Source organism: Macaca thibetana, chromosome 3 (genome assembly GCF_024542745.1).
Source record: "Macaca thibetana thibetana isolate TM-01 chromosome 3, ASM2454274v1, whole genome shotgun sequence".
NCBI classification, from domain to species: domain Eukaryota; kingdom Metazoa; phylum Chordata; class Mammalia; order Primates; family Cercopithecidae; genus Macaca; species Macaca thibetana.
Window position 1 is genome coordinate 126,700,909 of NC_065580.1, and position 19,647 is coordinate 126,720,555.

At 40.3% G+C, this 19,647-nt stretch overlaps 2 protein-coding genes and 1 pseudogene across 4 annotated transcripts in view; 2 read left to right on the top strand and 1 right to left on the bottom strand.

The window, feature by feature from the left end:
- The window catches only part of MRPS17 (mitochondrial ribosomal protein S17), a 457,376-nt gene that overhangs the window by 130,747 nt on the left and 306,982 nt on the right, over positions 1–19,647 (bottom strand). The gene's annotated exons all lie outside the window — the stretch shown is intronic.
- SEPTIN14 (septin 14) overlaps positions 1–19,647 on the top strand; it is a 71,425-nt gene that overhangs the window by 35,064 nt on the left and 16,714 nt on the right. The window contains exon 7 of the mRNA XM_050783501.1: positions 8,429–8,525. Coding sequence (XP_050639458.1) covers positions 8,429–8,525 — 97 coding nt within the window. The remainder of the gene's footprint in view (positions 1–8,428; positions 8,526–19,647) is intronic.
- LOC126949769 (borealin-like) lies at positions 13,429–19,536 on the top strand (annotated as a pseudogene).

The window sequence follows — 19,647 nt, forward strand, 5'->3', positions numbered from 1 at the left end:
TTTATTTCTCAAATACGTATTTATTACTCATTCACAGAGGGATGTGAATACTTAAAGGAGAGAGAATCATTAAAAAAAACCCCTCCAAATCCCCAAATTCTGTCTTTGACATTTGACAATTTAATTATAATTTGTCTTAGTGTTTACCTATTTGGGTTTTGAATATTTGGGCTTCATGAATGTGGATGTTAATTTCTCTACCTAGATGTGAAAAGTTTTCAGACATTGTTTCTCTAAATACTATTTCTGTTTCTTTCTCTCTTTTCTTCTGTGATTTCTATAATGCATACATTGGTTTGCTTGATGATTTGCCGTATGTTCCGTAGGCTCTCTTCACTTTTTCCATTCTTTTTGTTTTTGTTCATCTAATGATAATTTCAAATAATTTGTTTTAGAGTTCACTCATTCTTTCTTCTGCTTGATTGAGTCTTGTGTTGAAGCTGTCCACTAAAATTCTCAGTGCAATTATTTTACTTTTTAGAGTCAGAATATTTGTGTGTTTTTCATTTCTTTGTTGAACTTCTAATTTTGTTCATGTATTGTTTTCCTGATTTCATTTTGTCGTTTGTCTGTGTTTGCTTGAAGCTTATTTAGCTTTTTTTTTTAGACAATTATTTTGAATTTTTGCTGGGTGCGGTGGCTCACGCTTGTAATCCCAGCACTTTGGGAGGCCGAAGTGGGTGGATCACCTGAGGTCAGGAGTTTGAGGCTAGCCTGGCCAACATGGTGAAGCCCTGTCTTTACTAAAAATACAAAAACTAGCTAGGTGTGGTGGTGCACGCCTGTAATCCCAGCTACTTGAAGGCTGAGGCAGGAGAATCACTTGAACCTGGGAAGTGAAGGTTGCAGTGAGCTGAGATCACACCACTGTACTTCAGCCTGGGCGACAGAGCGAGACTGTCAAAGCAAGCAAGCACAATTATTTTGATTTTTTTTCAAGTAGCACATGGATCTTCATTATTTTAGGGCCAGTTAATGGCTCTATATTAGAGATATTTTTTCTCTTTTTTTTTGTGGGGTCATGTTTTATTCTTTGTAATCTTCATAGTCTTGCATTGATCTTTGCTTATTTAAAAGAGCAGTCTTGTCTTCTTGTCTTTACACACTGGTTTTATTAGGTAAAGACACTCTCATGTTAGGCTCCCAACTGGCGTAACTACCTTAGGGACCATGGTCATGTGGGATGGATCGGGTCCTGGTCTTCTGTGGGTTCTGCAGTCAGTCTGTATGTGGGTGAAGCTCATGGAAGGATTTGGACAAGGAGCTTCAGTGCTTTGGGCATGTGGGGTTGGAGCCAAGTCCACAGAGAAATGTGGATGCTTATAGGTCTGCTGAGTCTGCACTTAATGTATTTGCTACTAAGGTGTGAGCCTGCCTTCTTAAAGGGGCTTTCCTTGGTCTTCAGATGTACTAGAATATCATAATCTCCTATCTGGATCCCAAAGCTCCCGCAATGGCACTAGATGCTTGCCAAATTAGCATTTTCTCAGGGGATAAGAACTGGGATCTCCTAGTCTCTTATCTTGCAGGTGTCACTCTCCTTTAATTCTTTAATCTTGGTTTCTCTTAGATCTGTGGACCTAAATTATAATGACTATTGGAAATAAAATATTTTTTTAGTAAATCCAACATCTGAGCAGTCTCACAGCCGGTTTCTGTTGACCTCTTTCTTTCTTTCTTTTTTAGGGGTATATTTTATTTTATACATTCTGTGTAACGTTTTGTTACAAATGGGGTATTTTAGATAATGCATTGTAACAACTTGGGATAGGAGTTCTATCTCCTCCCCTAAAGCTTGTTATTGTTATGTATTTGTTCAGTAACTGGCAGAATTGTTTGAGTAAAGTCTGTTTCTCCTCCTACAATGTTAAGCTTCTGATGTTGCTCCTCGTTAAGGTGCAGTTTTAGGCAGGCCCATAGCCGCACTGAATGAAGTGGTTTTGGTTGCCCTCTCTCTTTTCACATGATTGTACCCAGCTGATAAGCTCCACTAATTGCCAGTTGATTGCTCAATTGTTTGCAGCACTGCCCTGTTAAAGATATTGTTCTGTAAATGAATTCTATCAAATTGTCTCCTTTTAAGGAATGATTTCTGAAGTCAGTGTTTGACATTTGTTGCAACCCCAGGATGCCTCCTCCCAGTTTTCTTATTATTTGTTTCTGTCTTGCAAACTAGTTGGACTACAATTTAGCCTTTATTGGAATCTCCTTATAATTTTATTTCATCCCAACTTCCATCCTTCTTTTTTTTTTTTTTTTTTTTTTTTTTTTTTTTTGTGAGTTGGAGTCTTACTTTCTCGCCCAGGCTGGAGTGCAGTGGCATGATCTCGGCTCACTGCAACCTCTGCCTCCAGGGTTCAGGCAATTCTCCTGCCTCACCTTCCTGAATAGCTGGAATTACAGGCACCCACCACCATGCCTGGCTAATTTTTGTATTTTTAGTAGAGATGGGGTCTCACCACATTGGCCAAGCTGGTCTCAAACTCCTGACCTCAAATGATCCACCCGCCTCGGCCTCCTAAAGTGCTGGGATTACAGGTGTGAGCCACACGACTGGCCCCGTCCTTCTTTTTAAATGTAAAATACTTTTATTTGTTTTTTGAGTAGTTTTACATTTGTAGAAAAATTGAGTGGAAAGAACAGAGATCTTAAGGCCCTCCCTTGATTTTCTTCTATTATTAACATCCTGCCTGAAGTGTGGTACATTTGTTACACTTAATGAGGCAATACTGGTAAGTTGTAAACTAAAGTTCGTATCTGACAAGTCTTCAGTGTTCGTGTTGAACATTGTATGGGTTTGAACAGATGTCTAGTGACCTCTATCCCATACTACAGTAACATTCACCATAGTTTCACTGCCCTAAATATCACCTGTACTTGACCTATTCATTTCTGTCTCCTCCTCTTCCCTTTATCCTTGGCAACTATTGATCTTTTTACTCTCCATAATTTTTTATTTTGGGAATATCATATAGGTGGAATCATGTAGAACTTTCAGATTGGCTTCACTCTACTTAGAAATAAGTATTTAAGGTTTCTCTGTGTCTTTTTTTGTGGCTTGGTAGCTGATTTCTTGTTGTCATTGAATAATATTTCATGTTTAGGTATGCCACAGATTGTTTATCCACTCACCGATTGAAGGACATTTTGGATGCTTTCAAGTTTAGCAATTATGAACAAAGTTGCTGTAAACATTTGTGTGCGGGCTTTTGTACAGACGCACGTTTTCAACTTATTTGGATAAATACTGATGAGTGCACTTCTGGATCATATGGTAAAAGTACGTTTAATTTTGAAAGAAACTGCCCAACAATCTTACAACGTGGCTATGCCATTTTGCATTCCCACAGGCAATGAGTGATAGTTCCTGCTGCTCTCTATCTTTCCCAGGATTCTGTGTTGTCAGTGTTTTGGATTTTGGAAATTTAATTTTTTTTTTTTGAAATGGAGTCTCATTCTTGTTACCCAGGCTGTAGTGCAGTGGCATGATCTTGGCTCACTGCAACCTCCACCTGCCGGGTTCAAACAATTCTCCTGCCTCAGCCTCCCAGGTATCTGGGATTACAGGTGCACACCACCATGCCTGGCTAATTTTTTTTGTATTTTTAGTAGAGATGGGATTTCACCATGTTGGCCAGGCTGGTCTTGAACTCCTGACCTCTGGTGATCCAACCACCTCAGCCTTCCAAAGTGCTGGGATTACAGATGTGAGCCACTGTGCTCGGCCTAAAAAAAATTTCTAACTTTTATTTTAGATTCAGTGGGTGGAAATTTAGTAATTGTGTAGTATCATGTATTTTTCTTCTAATTTGCAATTCCTTGAGGATGTATGATGTTGATCTTCTTTTTTACATGCTAATTTCTTAACTGAATATCTTTTTTGTTGACGTGGCTATTTGGATCTTGTGCTCATTTTTAGTTGAGTTGTTCATTTTCTTGTTGTTGGGTTTTAAGAGTTCTTTGTATATTTTGAACATCAGTCCTTTATCAAGTGTGTGTTTTGCAAAGATTTTCTCTCAGTCTGTGGCTTATCTTGTTATCTGTAGCAGTATCTTTTGCTAGCAAAAGTTTTAGTTTTAATGAAGTTCAACTCATTGATTCTTTCCATTCATTGATGATGTTTTCAGTGTTACATCGATGAAGTCATTGCTAAATCCAAAGTCACTTGCATTTCCTTTTATGTTATCTGTTGTGAGGGAGTGATGACTATCTGGATTGGTGGCACAGGCATAAAAGAATTTACCTTGTTCAGGCAGAAATTGCAGTGAGCCAGGATTGCACCACTGCACTCCAGCCTGGGTGACAGAGTGAAACTCTCTCTCAAAAAAAAAAAAAAAAAAAAAAGAATTTACCTTGTTGTAGGTAGGGAAGGTAGATTTATTAAACAAAGTAGGAAAATACATTGCTAGGGGGGCAAAAGGCAGCTTGCAAGAAAGAAGCTGACTACAAACAAAGGATTGCTCGAGATTTTATAGGCTAGTTCTTAGGCTGTAGAGGCTGATGAGGGCTTTGTGTAGTGCTGATAATGCCAAGGTTGTGAAGCAGGATTCTTCTCAGTCATCTTGCCAGCCAGAGACCTCCAGCCAGTGACACCCCCACCTAGGCCTTGCTTGGGCATGCTACCTGCCACACAGGCGGCTTCCAATACACTTGGCCCAGTCTGACTTGCACAGTGGCTGGGCCTACGGCTGGACCAGCATGCCCCAGCCTGCCTGTGTTATAGCTTCTACCTGAGATCGGGGGTTCACGAGCTCTTTTCCCACATCCAAGAAGAATGAGGATACCCTAACAGTTGAAGGATGAGGAAGGCAGAGAAAAATTTTATTGAGTGATGGAACAGCTCTCAGTGGAGAGGGGACCTGGGGGTGGTTTCTCTCCTCGTGTGGCTAAGCCCAGGGCTTTTATGGGCTCAGAATAGGGGAGTGCTTGCTGATTGGTTTGTGAATATGCAGAAAGGTTAAAACAAAGGCATGACCCAAAGGTAGGCACAACAATGTAAAAAAAAAAAAACAATTGGCCGGTCGCAGTGGCTCATGCCTGTAATCCCAGCACTTTGGGAGGCCGAGGCGGGCGGATCATGAGGTCAGGAGATCAAGACCATCCTGGCTAACACGGTGAAACCCTGTCTCTACTAAAAATGCAAAAAATTAGCCGGGCATGGCGGCTGGTGCCTATAGTCCCAGCTACTTGGGAGGCTGAGGCAGGAGAATGGTGTGAACCCGGGAGGCAGAGCTTGCAGTGAGCGAGATCGGGCCACTACACTCCAGCCTGGGCAACTGAGCAAGACTCAGTCTCAAAAAAAAACAAAAACAAACAAACAAAAAAAACAACAACAATTAGGAAGTGTAGGTGTATGTAAACCAGGTGAAGGGTGGGGATCAGTCAGAGGAAAGAGCACCAAGCAGGATGACAGCTTCTTAGTCCAGTCTGTGAATTTGACTTGTAGCTTGGCTTTCAGGCTTTAAACTGTCCTTGGCTTGGAGGTGGGGTTTCCCTGGGGACTTGCCCCTCTCTGCCTAGGCATTTGTCTGCCTCCTGCCGCTGTCAGTGCAGTGAGCTAACTTGCAATATTTTGTATCAGCCGAGGGTCTGCTGGTAGCCAGGCACAGGAAGATTGTGAGTTATTTGTGCAGGAGGGCTGTGTGTTCTGGATTATGAAGAAAGGCAGACTTGTAGCTTATCTGCTTCTTTTTTTTTCTTTTTTTGGTTTCCCCTGCTCCCACCAGCCTGACTGCCCTTCCCTAATTAGGACTCTACGTTATCTTCTAGGAATTTTATCATTTTATGCTTAATGTCTGTTTATAGATTCTCATTTTTGCATGTGAGTATTCAGTTCCAGCACCATTTGTTGAAAAGAATTAGCTTGTCCACATTGAATTCCCATTGCTTCTTTATCAAATATCAGTTAACTATATTTGTGTAGGCATATTTCTGGGCTCTCTACTCTGTTCTATTGATCTGTTTATGTATTATTTTGCCCATGCCATGCTGTTTTGATTACTATGGCTTTGTAGTAAATCCTGAGGTTGAATAGTATGTCTTCCAACTTTGTTCTTCCTCAATATTGTGTTGGCTATTCTAGTTTTTTTTTGTTTTTGTTTTTGTTTTGCCTTTTCATATAAATTTTGGAGTTAGTTTGTTATTATTCACAAAATAATTTGGTGAATTTTTGATTGGGATTGTGGTGAATCCATAAGTTAAGTTATGGAAAATTGACATCTTGACAATATTGAGTCTTTCTACCCATGTACCTGGAATGTCTCTCCATTTATTTAGATAGTCCCTGATTTTTTCAATAGAGTTTTGTCATTTTTCTCATCTAGAACCACTATGAAAAACAGTATGGTGGTGATATGGTTTGGCTGTGTCTCCACCCAAATCTCAGCTTTAATTATATCTCCCAGAATTCCCACAAGATTTGGGAGGGACCCAGGGGAAGGTAATTGAATTATGGGGGCTGGTCTTTCTCATGCTATTTTGTGATAGTGAATAAGTCTCACAAGATCTGATGCGTTTATCAAGGGTTTCTGCTTTTGCTTCTTCCTAATTTTCTCTTGCTGCTGCCATGTAAGAAATGCCTTTCACCTCCCACCATGCTTCTAAGGCCTCCCCAGCCATGTGGAACTGTAAGTCCATTTAAACCTCTTTTTCTTCCCATGCTATCAGTAGCATGAAAACAGACTAATAGAGGTGGTTTGTCCAAAATTGAAAATAAAATTACCATATGATCTAACAATCCTCTTTCTGGGTATATATCTCAAAGTTTTGAAAGCAGAGTCTTACTTAGATATTTGTAAAGCCATATAAATTGCATTATTATCCACAGTAGCTGAGAGATGGAAGCAACCCAAATGTCCATCAACAGAAGAATAGGTTAGGAAGTATTAACTCTGTATACTGTATTTGATTCCATTGGTCTACATGTCTGTCTTTATGCTACTTCCAAACTATTTTGATTACTATAGCTTTGTAATATGTTCTGAATTCTAGAAGTGTGAGACCTCTAACTTTGGTCTTTCTTTTCAATATTTTTTTGGCTATTCAGGTCCCTTGGGATTGCATATAAATTTTTGGATGGGTTTTCTCTGTTTCATGGCCTGTTTCTCCTCCAAGGCAAAATCTCTGAGGCAGGTTCTGGAATTGTGGGTGGAAACAATGGCATATTACCCCCTCCTCTGAAGTTTCAGGCACCCACTGGTAACTGAGAGCTCACTGAGGAGGAGCAGCAGTCTGAGGTTCTTTGGATTACTTCCCCACACAATGAACCACTGCCTCATGAACTAGGCAAGGATGGTCAGGGCCCCCATCTTCTCTGTTTGCTGCATCCAAGGCAGGGCCCCTATTTCACAAGTAGGTCTTGAGTGGTAAAAGGGAGCCTCCAACTCTCAAATGAACTTACCAAGGACTTAGCCTCAAAAACAGGTAGATGGGGGTTGGATATGGAATGCTGTATTGTCTCCGGTTTTGGAGGGCAGTAGTAAAGATGACTAAACTCTATTTGTGTAAATATTTTATGCTAGTAAATACCTGAAATATTAGCTTACATTTGAAAGATGATAACTTTCTTTTTTTTTTTTAAGATGGAGTCTCACTCTTGTTGCTCAGGCCGAAGTGCAATGGCACAATCTCAGTTCACTGCAACCTCCACCTCTGGATTCAAGCAATTCTCCTGCCTCAGCCTCCCAAGTAGCTGGGATTACATGTGCCTGCCACCACGCCCAGCTAATTTCTGTATTTTTAGTAGAGACAGGGTTTCACCATGTTGGCAAGGCTGGTCTCAAACTCCTGACCTCAGGTGATCTGCCCACCTTGGCCTCCCAAAATGTGAGAAAAGTGATGTCTACTAAAAATCTTTTTTCTCTGTGTTTCCCATAGCAGGATACTTTGCTTTAGGCTCTGCTCAGTAGACAGTTTCCAATTGTGTGCACAGCCTGAGACTGATGCTGACAGAAACCGATTAGTGCATACTGTCAAGTCTTAAAATGAGATGCAGGGTAGATCCCTGTCTAATTAAATGTATTACAATATCTTCATCTTTGTCTTTTTTTTTTTTTTTTTTTTTTTAGATGGAGTCTTGCTCTGTTGCCCAGGCTGGAGTGCAGTGGTGTGATCTCAGCTCACTGCAAGCTCCATCTCCCGGGTTCACACCATTCTCCTGCCTCAGCCTCCCGAGTAGCTGGGACTATAGCGCCCACCACCACGCCTGGCTAATTTTTTGTATTTTTAGTAGAGACGGGGTTTCACTGTTTAGCCAGAATGGTCTCGATCTTCTGACCTCGTGATCCACCTGCCTTGGCCTCCCAAAGTGCTGGGATTACAGGCGTGAGCCACTACGCCCGGCCTGTCATTTTTATAACAGGAGTGAGAGTAATAGAGTAAAACTCTATTGGTGCTAGAGAATTCAATTCATGTCATTCTTGTTCTCTAGGCGCTGTTACCCTTTGCTGTGGTGGGGAGTATGGATGAAGTGAAAGTTGGAAAAAGGATGGTCAGAGGCCGTCACTACCCTTGGGGAGTTTTGCAAGGTAAATATAAAAGAGGGCAGGCTTTGGAATGATTAAATTAAATATATGTGTATCACTCGTAGTCTCAAAATAACATTTTAACTTGAGTTAATGTTGGTAACTCTTGTAATCTGTAAGTTAGCGGTTACTAATGAGGAACACAAACTCTGTTTTATTTAAACTAATGCTTACTTTGACCGTGATTCATTCTCATAGAAGTTTGCTGAACGCTGCTTTAAGCCAAAATCTACAGAGGCTGGGAAGAACCTCTTTGTTTATCCCAGTGCTCCCAATGCGCAATGTACATATTATTTGTCTCTGTATCAATCATGACATTGAGAATGCTGGAAAGCACTTTAAACAAAATGGAAGCAAAAATACTAGTGTGTAGACATGTTACATAAACTCATTACTACCTAATGTAGAAACCATTTTAAACTGGTCACTAGAAAAAAGAGTGATAAACTTTTTAAAACAAGAAAGTACAATTTACCTTTGGCTAAAGATTATACCTTTGACATTTATATTGTTATTTAGCATCATACTAAGTTAGAATAGTGTAGTAAGCAGTAATTTATTGTCTTGTTCATATACTTGCGGTACTAATTATTGGGGAATGGAAGATTTCTACTTGTGCTGGTTTCCAAATGATGTTTTTTGTTTGTTTGTTTGTTTGCTTTTTAAGACAGAGTTTCACTCTTGTTGCCCAGGCTGGAGTGCAGTGGCATGATCTCGGCTCACTGCAACCTCCGCCTCCTGGGTTCCAGCTAGTCTCCTGCCTCTGCCTTCCAAGTAGCTGGGATTACATGCGCTCACCACCACACCCAGCTGAATTTTGTATTTTTAGTAGAGACGGGGTTTCACCATATTAGCCAGGCTGATCTCGAACTCCTGATCTCAGGTGATCCACCTGCCTTGGCCTCCCAAAGTGCCGGGATTACAGGCATGCCCAGCCCCAAATGATGTTTTTTTAAAATTGACATATTAGATATTTTAAAATTTGTTAAACATACTTAAAACTTAATGTTTTAATATTTATTATATTATGTTGTATTACATACTAGTATATGTTATGAAGTATATATCTATACTATATGTTGATGTGTAAAATTTGGTCACAGTATTAATCACAATAAAACATATATTGTGGTCACTCTTCTGGACGTGATAAACACAGGAGACCCATACAAATTATTTTTCATTAATTAATTAATCTTAATTGACAAATAAAATTGTATGTACTTATGTACAACATGATGTTTTGAAATACATATACATTGTGGAATGGCTAAATTGATATAATTAACGTGTTATCTCAATTATTTTTGCGATGAAAACTTAACATCTATCTTAGTAATTTTCAAGAATATAAAATATTGTTATTAACATAGTCATTATGTTGTACAATAGATCTCTTTAACTTTTTCTTATCTAACTAAAATTTTGTATCCTTTGACCAACATCTCTCCTACCATACCCTCTACCTAACTCAAGTAAGCACCATTCTACTCTCTGTTTCTACAAGTTTAACTTTTACTATTAGTGAGATCATTTACTATTTGTCTTTCTGTGCTTGGCATACTCACTTAGTGTAAAGTCCTCCAGTTCCATCCATGTTGCTGCAAATGATAGGATTTCCTGATTTTTAAGGCTGAATAGTATTCCATTGCATATGTATGCCACACTTATTTTCTTCATTCATCTTTTCATGGACACTTAGATTGCTTCCATATCTTGGCTCTTGTACATAATGGTAATGGTATCTCTCTGACATACTGACTTCATTTTTGGGAGGTAATATATCCAGTAGTGAGATGGCTGGATCATATGGTCGTTGTTTTATTTTTAATTTTTTGAAGAAACTCCATACTGTTTTTCATAATGGCTATCCTAATTTACATTGCCACGAACAGTGTACAAGGGTTCTCTTTTTTCCATGTCCTCACCAGCACTTGTTTGTCTTATTGATAATAGCCATTTTAGCATGGGGGAAGTAAAAGCTTATTGTGTTTTTAATTAATTAATTAATTAATTTTTTTGAGATGGAGTTTAGCTCTTGTTACCCAGGCTGGAGTGCAATAGTGTGATCTCAGCTCACTACAACCTCTGCCTCCTGGATTCAAGCAATTCTCCTTCCTCAGCCTCCCAAGTAGCTGGGATTACAGGCACACACCACCATGCCTGGGTAATTTTTTTTTTATTTTTAGTAGAGACAGGGTTTTGACTTGTTGGTCAGGCTAGTCTCTTGCTCCTGACCTCAGGTGATCTGCCCGCTGCAGCCTCCCAAAATGCTAGGATTACAGGCATGAGCCACTGTACCAGGCCTGTGTTTTTTAATTTTTAATTTTTATGGAGACCTAGTAGGTATATGTATTTATAGGGTGCATGAGATATTTGATACTGGCATTAAATGTGCAGTAATCACATCAGGGTAAATAGAGTACCCATCAACTCAAGCATTTATCCTTTCTTTGTGTCACGAACAATCCAGTTATACTCTTTTAGTTATTCTAAAATGTACAGTAAATTATTGTTGACTGTAGTCACCCTTTCATGCTGTCAAATACTAGATCTTATTCATTCTATTTATATATTTGTACCCATCAACCATCCCCACTTCTCTCCCTCCCCAATCCTTTCTTAGCTCCTGGTAATCAATATTCCACTCTTTACCCTCAGGGGTTCAATTGTTTTAATTTTTAGCTTCACAAATGAGTGAAAACATGTGAAGTTTGCCTTCCTGTGTCTTGCTTATTTCACTTAACACAATGTCCTCGGTTCCATCCATGTTGTTGCAAATGACAGGATCTCATTATTTTTTATGACTGAATAGTACTCCATCATGTATATGTACCACATTTACTTTATTCATTCATCTCATGATGGGTACTTAGGTTGCTTCCAAATCTTGGCCATTGTGAATAGTGCTGTAAGAAACATCGGAGTGGAGCTATCTCTTTGATATACTACTTTCCTTTCTTCTGGGTATACACCTACTAGTGAGATTGCTGGATCATATGATAGTTCTATTTTTAGTTTTTTGAGGAAACTCCATACTGTTTTCCACAGAGACTGTACTGATTGACTTTCCTACCAACAGTGTACAAGGATTCCTTTTTCTCCACATCCTCATCAGCATTTGTTACTGCCTGTCTTTTAAATAAAAGCTTTTTTAACTGGAGTGAGATGATATCTCATTGTAGTTTTTATTTGCCTTTCTCTGGTAATCATTGATGCTGAAAACCTTTTCATTTGCTTATTTGGCATTTAAAAAAACCCCACAATGAGCAGTTACTTCACACATGTTAAAACAGTTATTATCAATAAGACAAAAGATGTATGTATGTCTTCTTTGGAAAAATGTATATTCAGATCTTTTGCCCATTTTAAATTAAATTATTAGATTTTTTTCCTATTGAGTTGTTTGAACTTCTTAAGTATATTCTGGTTATTAATCTCTTGTTAGATAAATAGCTTGCAAATATTTTCTCATTGTGTAGGTGGTCTCTTCACTTTGTTGATGGTTTCCTTTGTTTTGCAGAAGCTTTTTAACTTGAGGTGATCCCATTTTTCTATTTTTGCTTTGATTGCCTGTGCTTGTGAGGTATTACTCACTAAATGTCTTAAAGAGTTTCCCCAATGTTTTTTGCAGTAATTTCATAGTTTGAGGTCTTAGGTTTAAGTCTTTAATCCATTTTGATTTGATTTTTTATATGTGGTGAGAGATAAAAGTCTAGTTTCTTTCTTCTGCAAATGGATATCCAGTTTTCCTAACACCATTTATTGAAGCGCTTATCCTTTCCTCAGTGTATGTGCTTGGCACCTTGGTTGAAAATGAGTTCTCTGTGGCTGTGTGGATTTATTTCTAGGTTCTGTACTCTGTTCCATTGGTCTATGTGTCTGTTTTTACACAGATTCCATGCAGTTTCACTTATTATAGCTTTGTAGTATATTTTGAAGTTGGGTAATGCGATTCCTCCAGTGTTGTTATTTTTGCCCAGAATTGCTTTAAGTATTTTTTTTGTTTCATATACATCTTAGAATTGTTTTTTCTTTTTCTATGAAGAATATCATTGGTGTTTTGATAGGGATTGCATTGAATCTGTAGACTTCTTTGGGTAGTATGAACATTTTAACATTATTATTGATTCTTCCAATCCATGAACATGAACTATGTTTCCATTGTTTTGTGTCCTTTTCAATTTCTTGCATCATTATTTTATAGTTTTCATTGTAGAGATTTTTCATTTCTTTGGTTATGTTTATTTCTAGGTATTTTATAGCTATCATAAATTGGATTAGTTTTTATTTCTTTTTCAGATTGTTCACTCTTGGCATATAATAATGCTAATAGAATTCTGAATTTCTTCTCTGTGTTGTCTTGAATTTCATTGAGCTCTTTTAAAACAGCTATTTTGAGTTCTCTGAAAGGTTACATATCTCTGTCCTGAGATATGTGATTGGGATTGGTCATTAGTGGCTTATTTGGTTCATTTGGTGAGGTCATGTTTTCTAGGATGGTCTTGATGCTTGTCAATGTTCATCTATGTCTGGGCATTGAAGAGTTAGATATTTATTGTAATCTTTGCAGTCTGGGCTCAATTGTGCTCTATTCTTCTTGAGAAGGTTTTCTAAGTATTCAAAGGGAATTTACTAGGGAGTACCCTAAGCCCAGTAACACTCTGATTCTAGCAGACTCATACTGCCACAGTGGTCTTGGATAATATCCGGGAGAATTCCCTGGATTATTAGGCAGAATCTCTCAAACTCTTTTCTCACTTTCTCCCAAACTGAAGGAGTCTCTCTATGCTAGATTGCTTGGAGTTGAGGGAAGGGTGACATAGTCACTTCTGTGGCCACCACAGCTGGTACTGTGCTGGGTCACATATGAAGCCAGCAAATTACTGGGTCCTGTCCAAGGCCCATGGCAACTACTGCCTTGCTACTACTGATGTTTAAGGCCCAAGGGCTCTTTAATCAGCAGGTGGTGAGTCCTGCCAGGCTGGGTCCATCTCTTCAGTGCAGCAAGTTCCCTTCTGTCCCAGAGTGAGTCTAGAAATGTCCAGGAAGTAGGGCCTGGAATTGGGGGTTTCAGGAATCAGTTTAATGGTGTGTTTTCCTGTGGCTGAGCTGCTACTCAAGTGGTAAGACACAGTTCTCTTCTAATCTTCCTTCTCTTTCCCACAAGTGGAAGGAGTCTCTCTTTGAGCTGCACTGCCTGGTGTTGGGGGAGGTGTGATACAAGCACTTCTTGGCTACCAAACCTGGTGTCTCGCTGGGTCACGCGCATTCCCATTCTACTGGCTCTGAGCAAGTTCAGTACCTGGATTTGCCTAAGGACTGCAGACCTTGTGGCCTGACTGCCTTTCAAATTTATTCAGGACCTCAGGGCACTTTAATTAACTAGTGGTGGAGGCAGCTGGAACTGAAGTTCCTATCTGTCTCTGGCATGGGAGATTCCTCTTTAGTGGGAGCTAGGTTAAATGCTCCCTTTGGCCGGGAGTGGTGGCTCACACCTGTAGTCCCAGCACTTTGGGAGGCTGAGGTGAATGGATCACCTGAGGTCAGAAGTTCAAGACCAGCCTGACCAATATGGTGAAACCCTGTCTCAACTAAAAATACAAAAATTAGCTGAGCATGGTGGTGTGCAGCTGTAGTCCCAGCTACTCGGGAGACTGAGTCAGGAGAATCACTTGAATCTGGGAAGTGGAGGGTGCAGTGAGCCAAGATCGCGCCACTGCACTCCAGCCTGGTTGAAAGAGCAAGACTTCATCTAAAAAAAGAAAAAAAAAAAAAAAAAAAAAAGAGCTCCCTTTGTGGGCACTAGCAGAATTCTGCCCTGTGTTGTGTTCCACTGTGATAGGGCAGTCACTGAGTTCCAATGCAAAGTCCCATAATCACTTCACTCTCCCTCCCCAAAGCACACAGATTCTCAGTTCAGTATGGTGCTGCTGGGGGATGAATGTCAGATGGTATAGGCTATGCAAGACTCTCTTTACTGCAATCTTCAGTGCCTCTTTTCTTGATATAATATTAAAACCAGGTACTGAGATTGCTCACCTGATTTTTCATTCTTATGAAGGTGCTTTCTTGAATGGATAATTGTTCAATTTGGTGTTTATGTAGGGGGATGATTGATGAGGGGTTCTATTCAGCTACCTTGCTCCACCCCACTCCCCATTTTAGCAATTTTGAAATATACGTAGCTTATTATTAACTGTAGTCACCATGCAGTGCCATAGATCACTGAAGCTTATTCCTCCAGTCTAACTACAACTTTGTACCGTTTGATCAATATTTTTCATTTCCCCATCCCTCAGCCTCCCAACTTTCCTCCACTCACCACCTGTCTACTCTCTATTTCTGTGAGATTGATATTTTTAGTTACCACATATAAGTGAGACTACACAATATTTGTCCTTCTGTGCCTGGTTTATTTCTCTTAGCATAATGTCCTACAGTATCATTCATGTTTTACACATGACAGGATTTCATTCTTTTTAAAATCGTGAGTTTTTAAAAATATTTTAAAAATCTTTAGTATTTTATTGTATACCTTGTTGGTGGGCATTTAGATTAGATTGCTGCCATATCTTGGCTATTGTGAATAAGGCTGAAATATAAAATGCTTAGGAATAAATCTAACCAAGGAAGTAAAATATCTGCACACTAAGAACTGTAAAACTTGGCCAGGCGTGGTGGCTCATGCCTGTAATCCCAGCACTTTGGGAGGCTGAGGGGGGTGGATCCCTTGAGGCCAGGAGCTTGAGACCAGCCTGGCCCACGTGGCAAAACTCCATCTCTACTAAAAATACAAAAACTTAGCCATGTGTGGTGGTGGGCGCCTGTAATCCCAGCTACTCAGGAGGGTGAGGCAGCAGAATCACTTGAACCTGGTAGGCGGATGTTGCTCAGCCGAGATCACACCACTGCACTCCAGCCTGGGCGACAGAGAGAGACTCCGTCTCAAAAAAAAAAAAAAAAAAAAAAAAAAAAAAAAATGCTGGGTGCAGTGGCTCACACCTGTAATCCCAGCCCATTAGGAGGCTGAGGTGGGCAGATCACCTGAAGTCAGGAGTTCAAGACCAGCCTAGACAACATGGCGAAACCCCTTCTCTACTAAAAAAATAGAAAAGTTAGCCAGGTGTGGTGGTGCGTGCCTGTAGTCCCAGCTACCTGGGACGCTGAGGCAGGAGAATCACTTGAAGCTGGGAGGCGGAGGTTGCAGTGAGCCGAGATCACACCACTGCACTCCAGCCTGGGCAACAGAGCAAGACTCCGTCTCAAAAAAAAAAAGAAAAGGAAAAAAACAAAGAACTGTAAAACTTGATTTAAAATTGGAGGAGAGTTTGCCTTCCTGCCCCATCTCCGTCACTCCCTGCAGCCTCCACCGAACACCATGACTCCTAGGAGGGCAGCAGTTGTGTGGCCAAGAACAACTCCTTAGGGAGGTGGAAGCTCGCCTCCTTTCTTAAAGACTTCGACCGTGAAGTGGAAATACGAATCAAGCCAATTGAGTCAGACAGGCAGAACCTCTTCAAGGAGGTGGATAAACTCTACAACATCCAGATCCTGCGGTTCCCCAAGGCATTGCGCAAAGATGAATGGCTCGACTACTTCTCCCTTGGAGGAAACAAACAGGGCTTGGAAGAGGCAGCAACAGCTGACCTGGATATCACTGAAATAAACAAACTAACCACGGAAGCTATTCAAACGCCCCTGAAATCTGCTAAAACACGAAAGGTGATACAATGATAGATGTAATGATAGTGGAAGAGGAAGAAGAAGAAAATAAACATAAGAATCTTCAAACTGCAAGAGTCAAAAGGTGTCTTCCATCCAAGAAGAGAACTCAGTCTGTACAAGGAAAAGGCGGAAGGGAAAGGTCAAGCTGTGCTATCACTGTTACCCCAGCTTTGGGCTGATTGAATGTGTCCATAGTAAAACCAACTCGAAGCCTGATACCCAGTTTTGACTCGAGGGTCTTCATGATCCCTGGCCTGTGCACTTCTGCCACAGGAGAGTGGATTTGCAACAAAAGCTGCTCAGGTGCAGTGACTCACACTTGTAATCCCAGCACTTTGGGAGGCTGAGACGGGTGAATCACCTGAGGTCAAGAGTTTCAGACCAGCCTGACCAACATGGTGAAACCCCGTCTCTACTAAAAATACAAAAATTAGCTGGGCATGGTGGTGGGTGCCAGTAATCCCAGCTACTCAGGAGGGAGGCTGAGGCAGGAGAATCGCTTGAACCCGGGAGGCGGAGGTTGCAGTGAGCCAAGATCACGCCATTGAACTCCAGCCTGGGTGACAGAGTAAGACTCCGCCTCAAAAAACAAAAAACTTCAAAAACGCCAGCAACAAAACCAAAAGAAACAATAGCAGGAAGATACAACCTGGAGATTGGAAAAAATATTTTCAACTTATACATCTGATAAGCGGCTAATGTCCCAAATATATAATATTGTTGCTATTACTCTAACAAATCAATAGCAAGAAAATAAATAACACAAGGGAAAATGGGCAAAGGATCTGAACAGGCTCTTCTCAAAAGAAGAAATACAAATGGCCAAAAGAAACATGAAAAAAAAAGAGCATCTCTAATCATCAGGAAAACGCGAATTAAACACGTGATAAAGTATCACCTCATGCCTGTTAGAATGACTATCATCAAAAAGACAAACCATCACCAGTGCTGGCAAGCATATGGAGAAGAGAGAATTCTTTTTTTAAAAAATTTTTATTCTAGGTTCAGGGGTATGTGTGCAAATTTATGTAGGTAAATTGCATGTCATGGGGGTTTGGTGTACAGATTATTTCATCACGCAGATAGTAAGCATAGTACTGGCCGGACACAGTGGCTCAAGTCTGTAATTCCAGCACTTTGGCAGGCTGAGGCGAGTGGATCACCTGAGGTCAGGAGTTCAAGACTAGCCCGACCAACATGGCGAAACCCCATCTCTACTAAAAAATAACAAAAATGTGCCGGCTTTGGTGGCGCGCTCCTGTAATCCCAGCTAGTTGAGAGGCTGAAGCAGGAAATCACTTGAACCCAGGAGGCGGAGGTTGCAGTGAGCCGAGATCGCGCCATTGCACTCCAGCCTCGACAGCAGAGCAAGACTCCATCTCAAAAAAAAAAAAAAAAGTACTCGCTTTTTTCAGCAGCGCATATACTAACAAAAAAAAAAAAAAAAAGAAAGAAAAAAAGAAAAAAGAAAAAAAGTAACCATAGTAGCTTTTCTGTCCTCGCTCTCCTCCCATCCTCCACCCTCAAGGAGGCCCCAGCGTCTGTTGTTCCCTCTTTGTGTCCATGTGTTCTCAATATTTATCTCCTACTTACAAATGAGAGTGTGTGGTATTTGGTTTTCTGTTCCTGCCTTACATCACTTAGGATAATGGCTTCAGCTCCATTCATGTTTCTGCAAAGGACCCAATCTTGTTCTTTTTTTTTTAAGGCTGTGCAGTATTCCATGGTGTATATGTACATTTTTTTCTATCCAGTCTACCACTGATGGGCATTTAGATTGATTCTGTGTCTTTGTTATTGTGAATAGTGCTGCGATGAACATACACGTGCCTGGGTCTTTATGATAGAACAATATATTTTCCTTTGGGTATAAACCTGGTAATGGGATTGCTGGGTCAAATGGTAGTTCTGTTTTAACTTCTTTAAGAAATTGTCAGGCCGGGTGCGGTGGCTCATGCCTGTAATCCCAGCACTTTGGGAGGCTGAGGAGGGCGGATCACCTGAGGTCAGGAGTTCGAAACCATCCTGGTCAACATGGTGAAACTCGTCTCTACTAAAAATACAAAAATTAGCTCGGCGTGGTGGTGGATGTCTGTAATCCCAGCTACTAGAGAGGCTGAGGCCAGAGAATCACTTGAACCCAGGAGGTGGAGGTTGCAGTGAGCCGAGATCGCACTGCTGCCCTCCAGCCTGGGTGAGGAGCAAAACTCTGTCTCAAAAATAAAAATAAAAATAAAAAAGAAAAAAAGAAATTATCAAACTACTTTCACAATGGCTGAACTAATTTATATTCCCACCAACAGTGTATATATGTTCCCAAGAGAAAAGGGAATTCTTTTTTTTTTTTTTTTTGAGATGGAGTCTCACTCTGTAGCCCAGGCCGGAGTGCAGTGGCCTGATCTCGGCTCACTGAGAGCTCTGCCTCCCGGGTTCCTGCCATTCTCCTGCCTCAGCCTCCCGAGTAGCTGGGACTACAGGCGCCCGCCACCCGCCCAGCTAACTTTTTGCATTTTTAGTAGAGATGGGGTTTCACCATGTTAGCCAGGATGGTCTTGATCTCCTGACCTCGTGATCTGCCCACCTCGGCCTCCCAAAGTGCTGGCATTACAGGCGCGAGCCACCGTGCCCAGCTGAGAAAAGGGAATTCTTAAACATCATTGGTGGGAATTTAAGTTGGTACAGCCATTTTGGGAAACAATATGAGGGTTCCTCAAAATCTAAAAATAGTATTACCATATGATCCAGCAGTACCACTTTTGGGTATGTACCCTAGTAGAATGAAATTGATCTGTCAAAAGACATATGCACTCACATTTTTATTTCAATCTTTCAAAATATATTAAGACTTACTTTGTGGCCTAACATATAATCTATCCTGAAGAATGTCTTGTGTTTGTTTGAGAAAAATGTGTATTACTTTGCTGTTGGATGAAATATTCCACATATGTCCATTAGGCCTATTTGGTCTAAACTGTAGTTTAAATCTGACATTTTCTTACCGATATTCTGTCTGGATAATCTGTCCATTGCTGAAAGTAGGGTATGTAAGTCCCTTACTATTATTGTAATACAGTCTATCTCCCCCTCAGGTCTACTAATATTTGCCTTATATATTTAAAAGCTGTGATATTGGGTGCATATATATTTACAATTGTTATTTTTTAAATGAACTGACCTCTTCATCATGATATGATGACCTTCTTTATATCATTTTACAGTTTTTGACTTCAAGTCTGTCTTCTGTGATAGGAGTATTGCTCTCTGTGCTCCCTCTTTTAGTTTCTAATTGCATGGAATATCTTTCCATGTCTTCACTGTCAGTCTGTATGTATCATTAGAACAGCTATGTGAATCTGTTGATTGGTTTTGAATATTGACTAACGGTGTCTCCTAAATA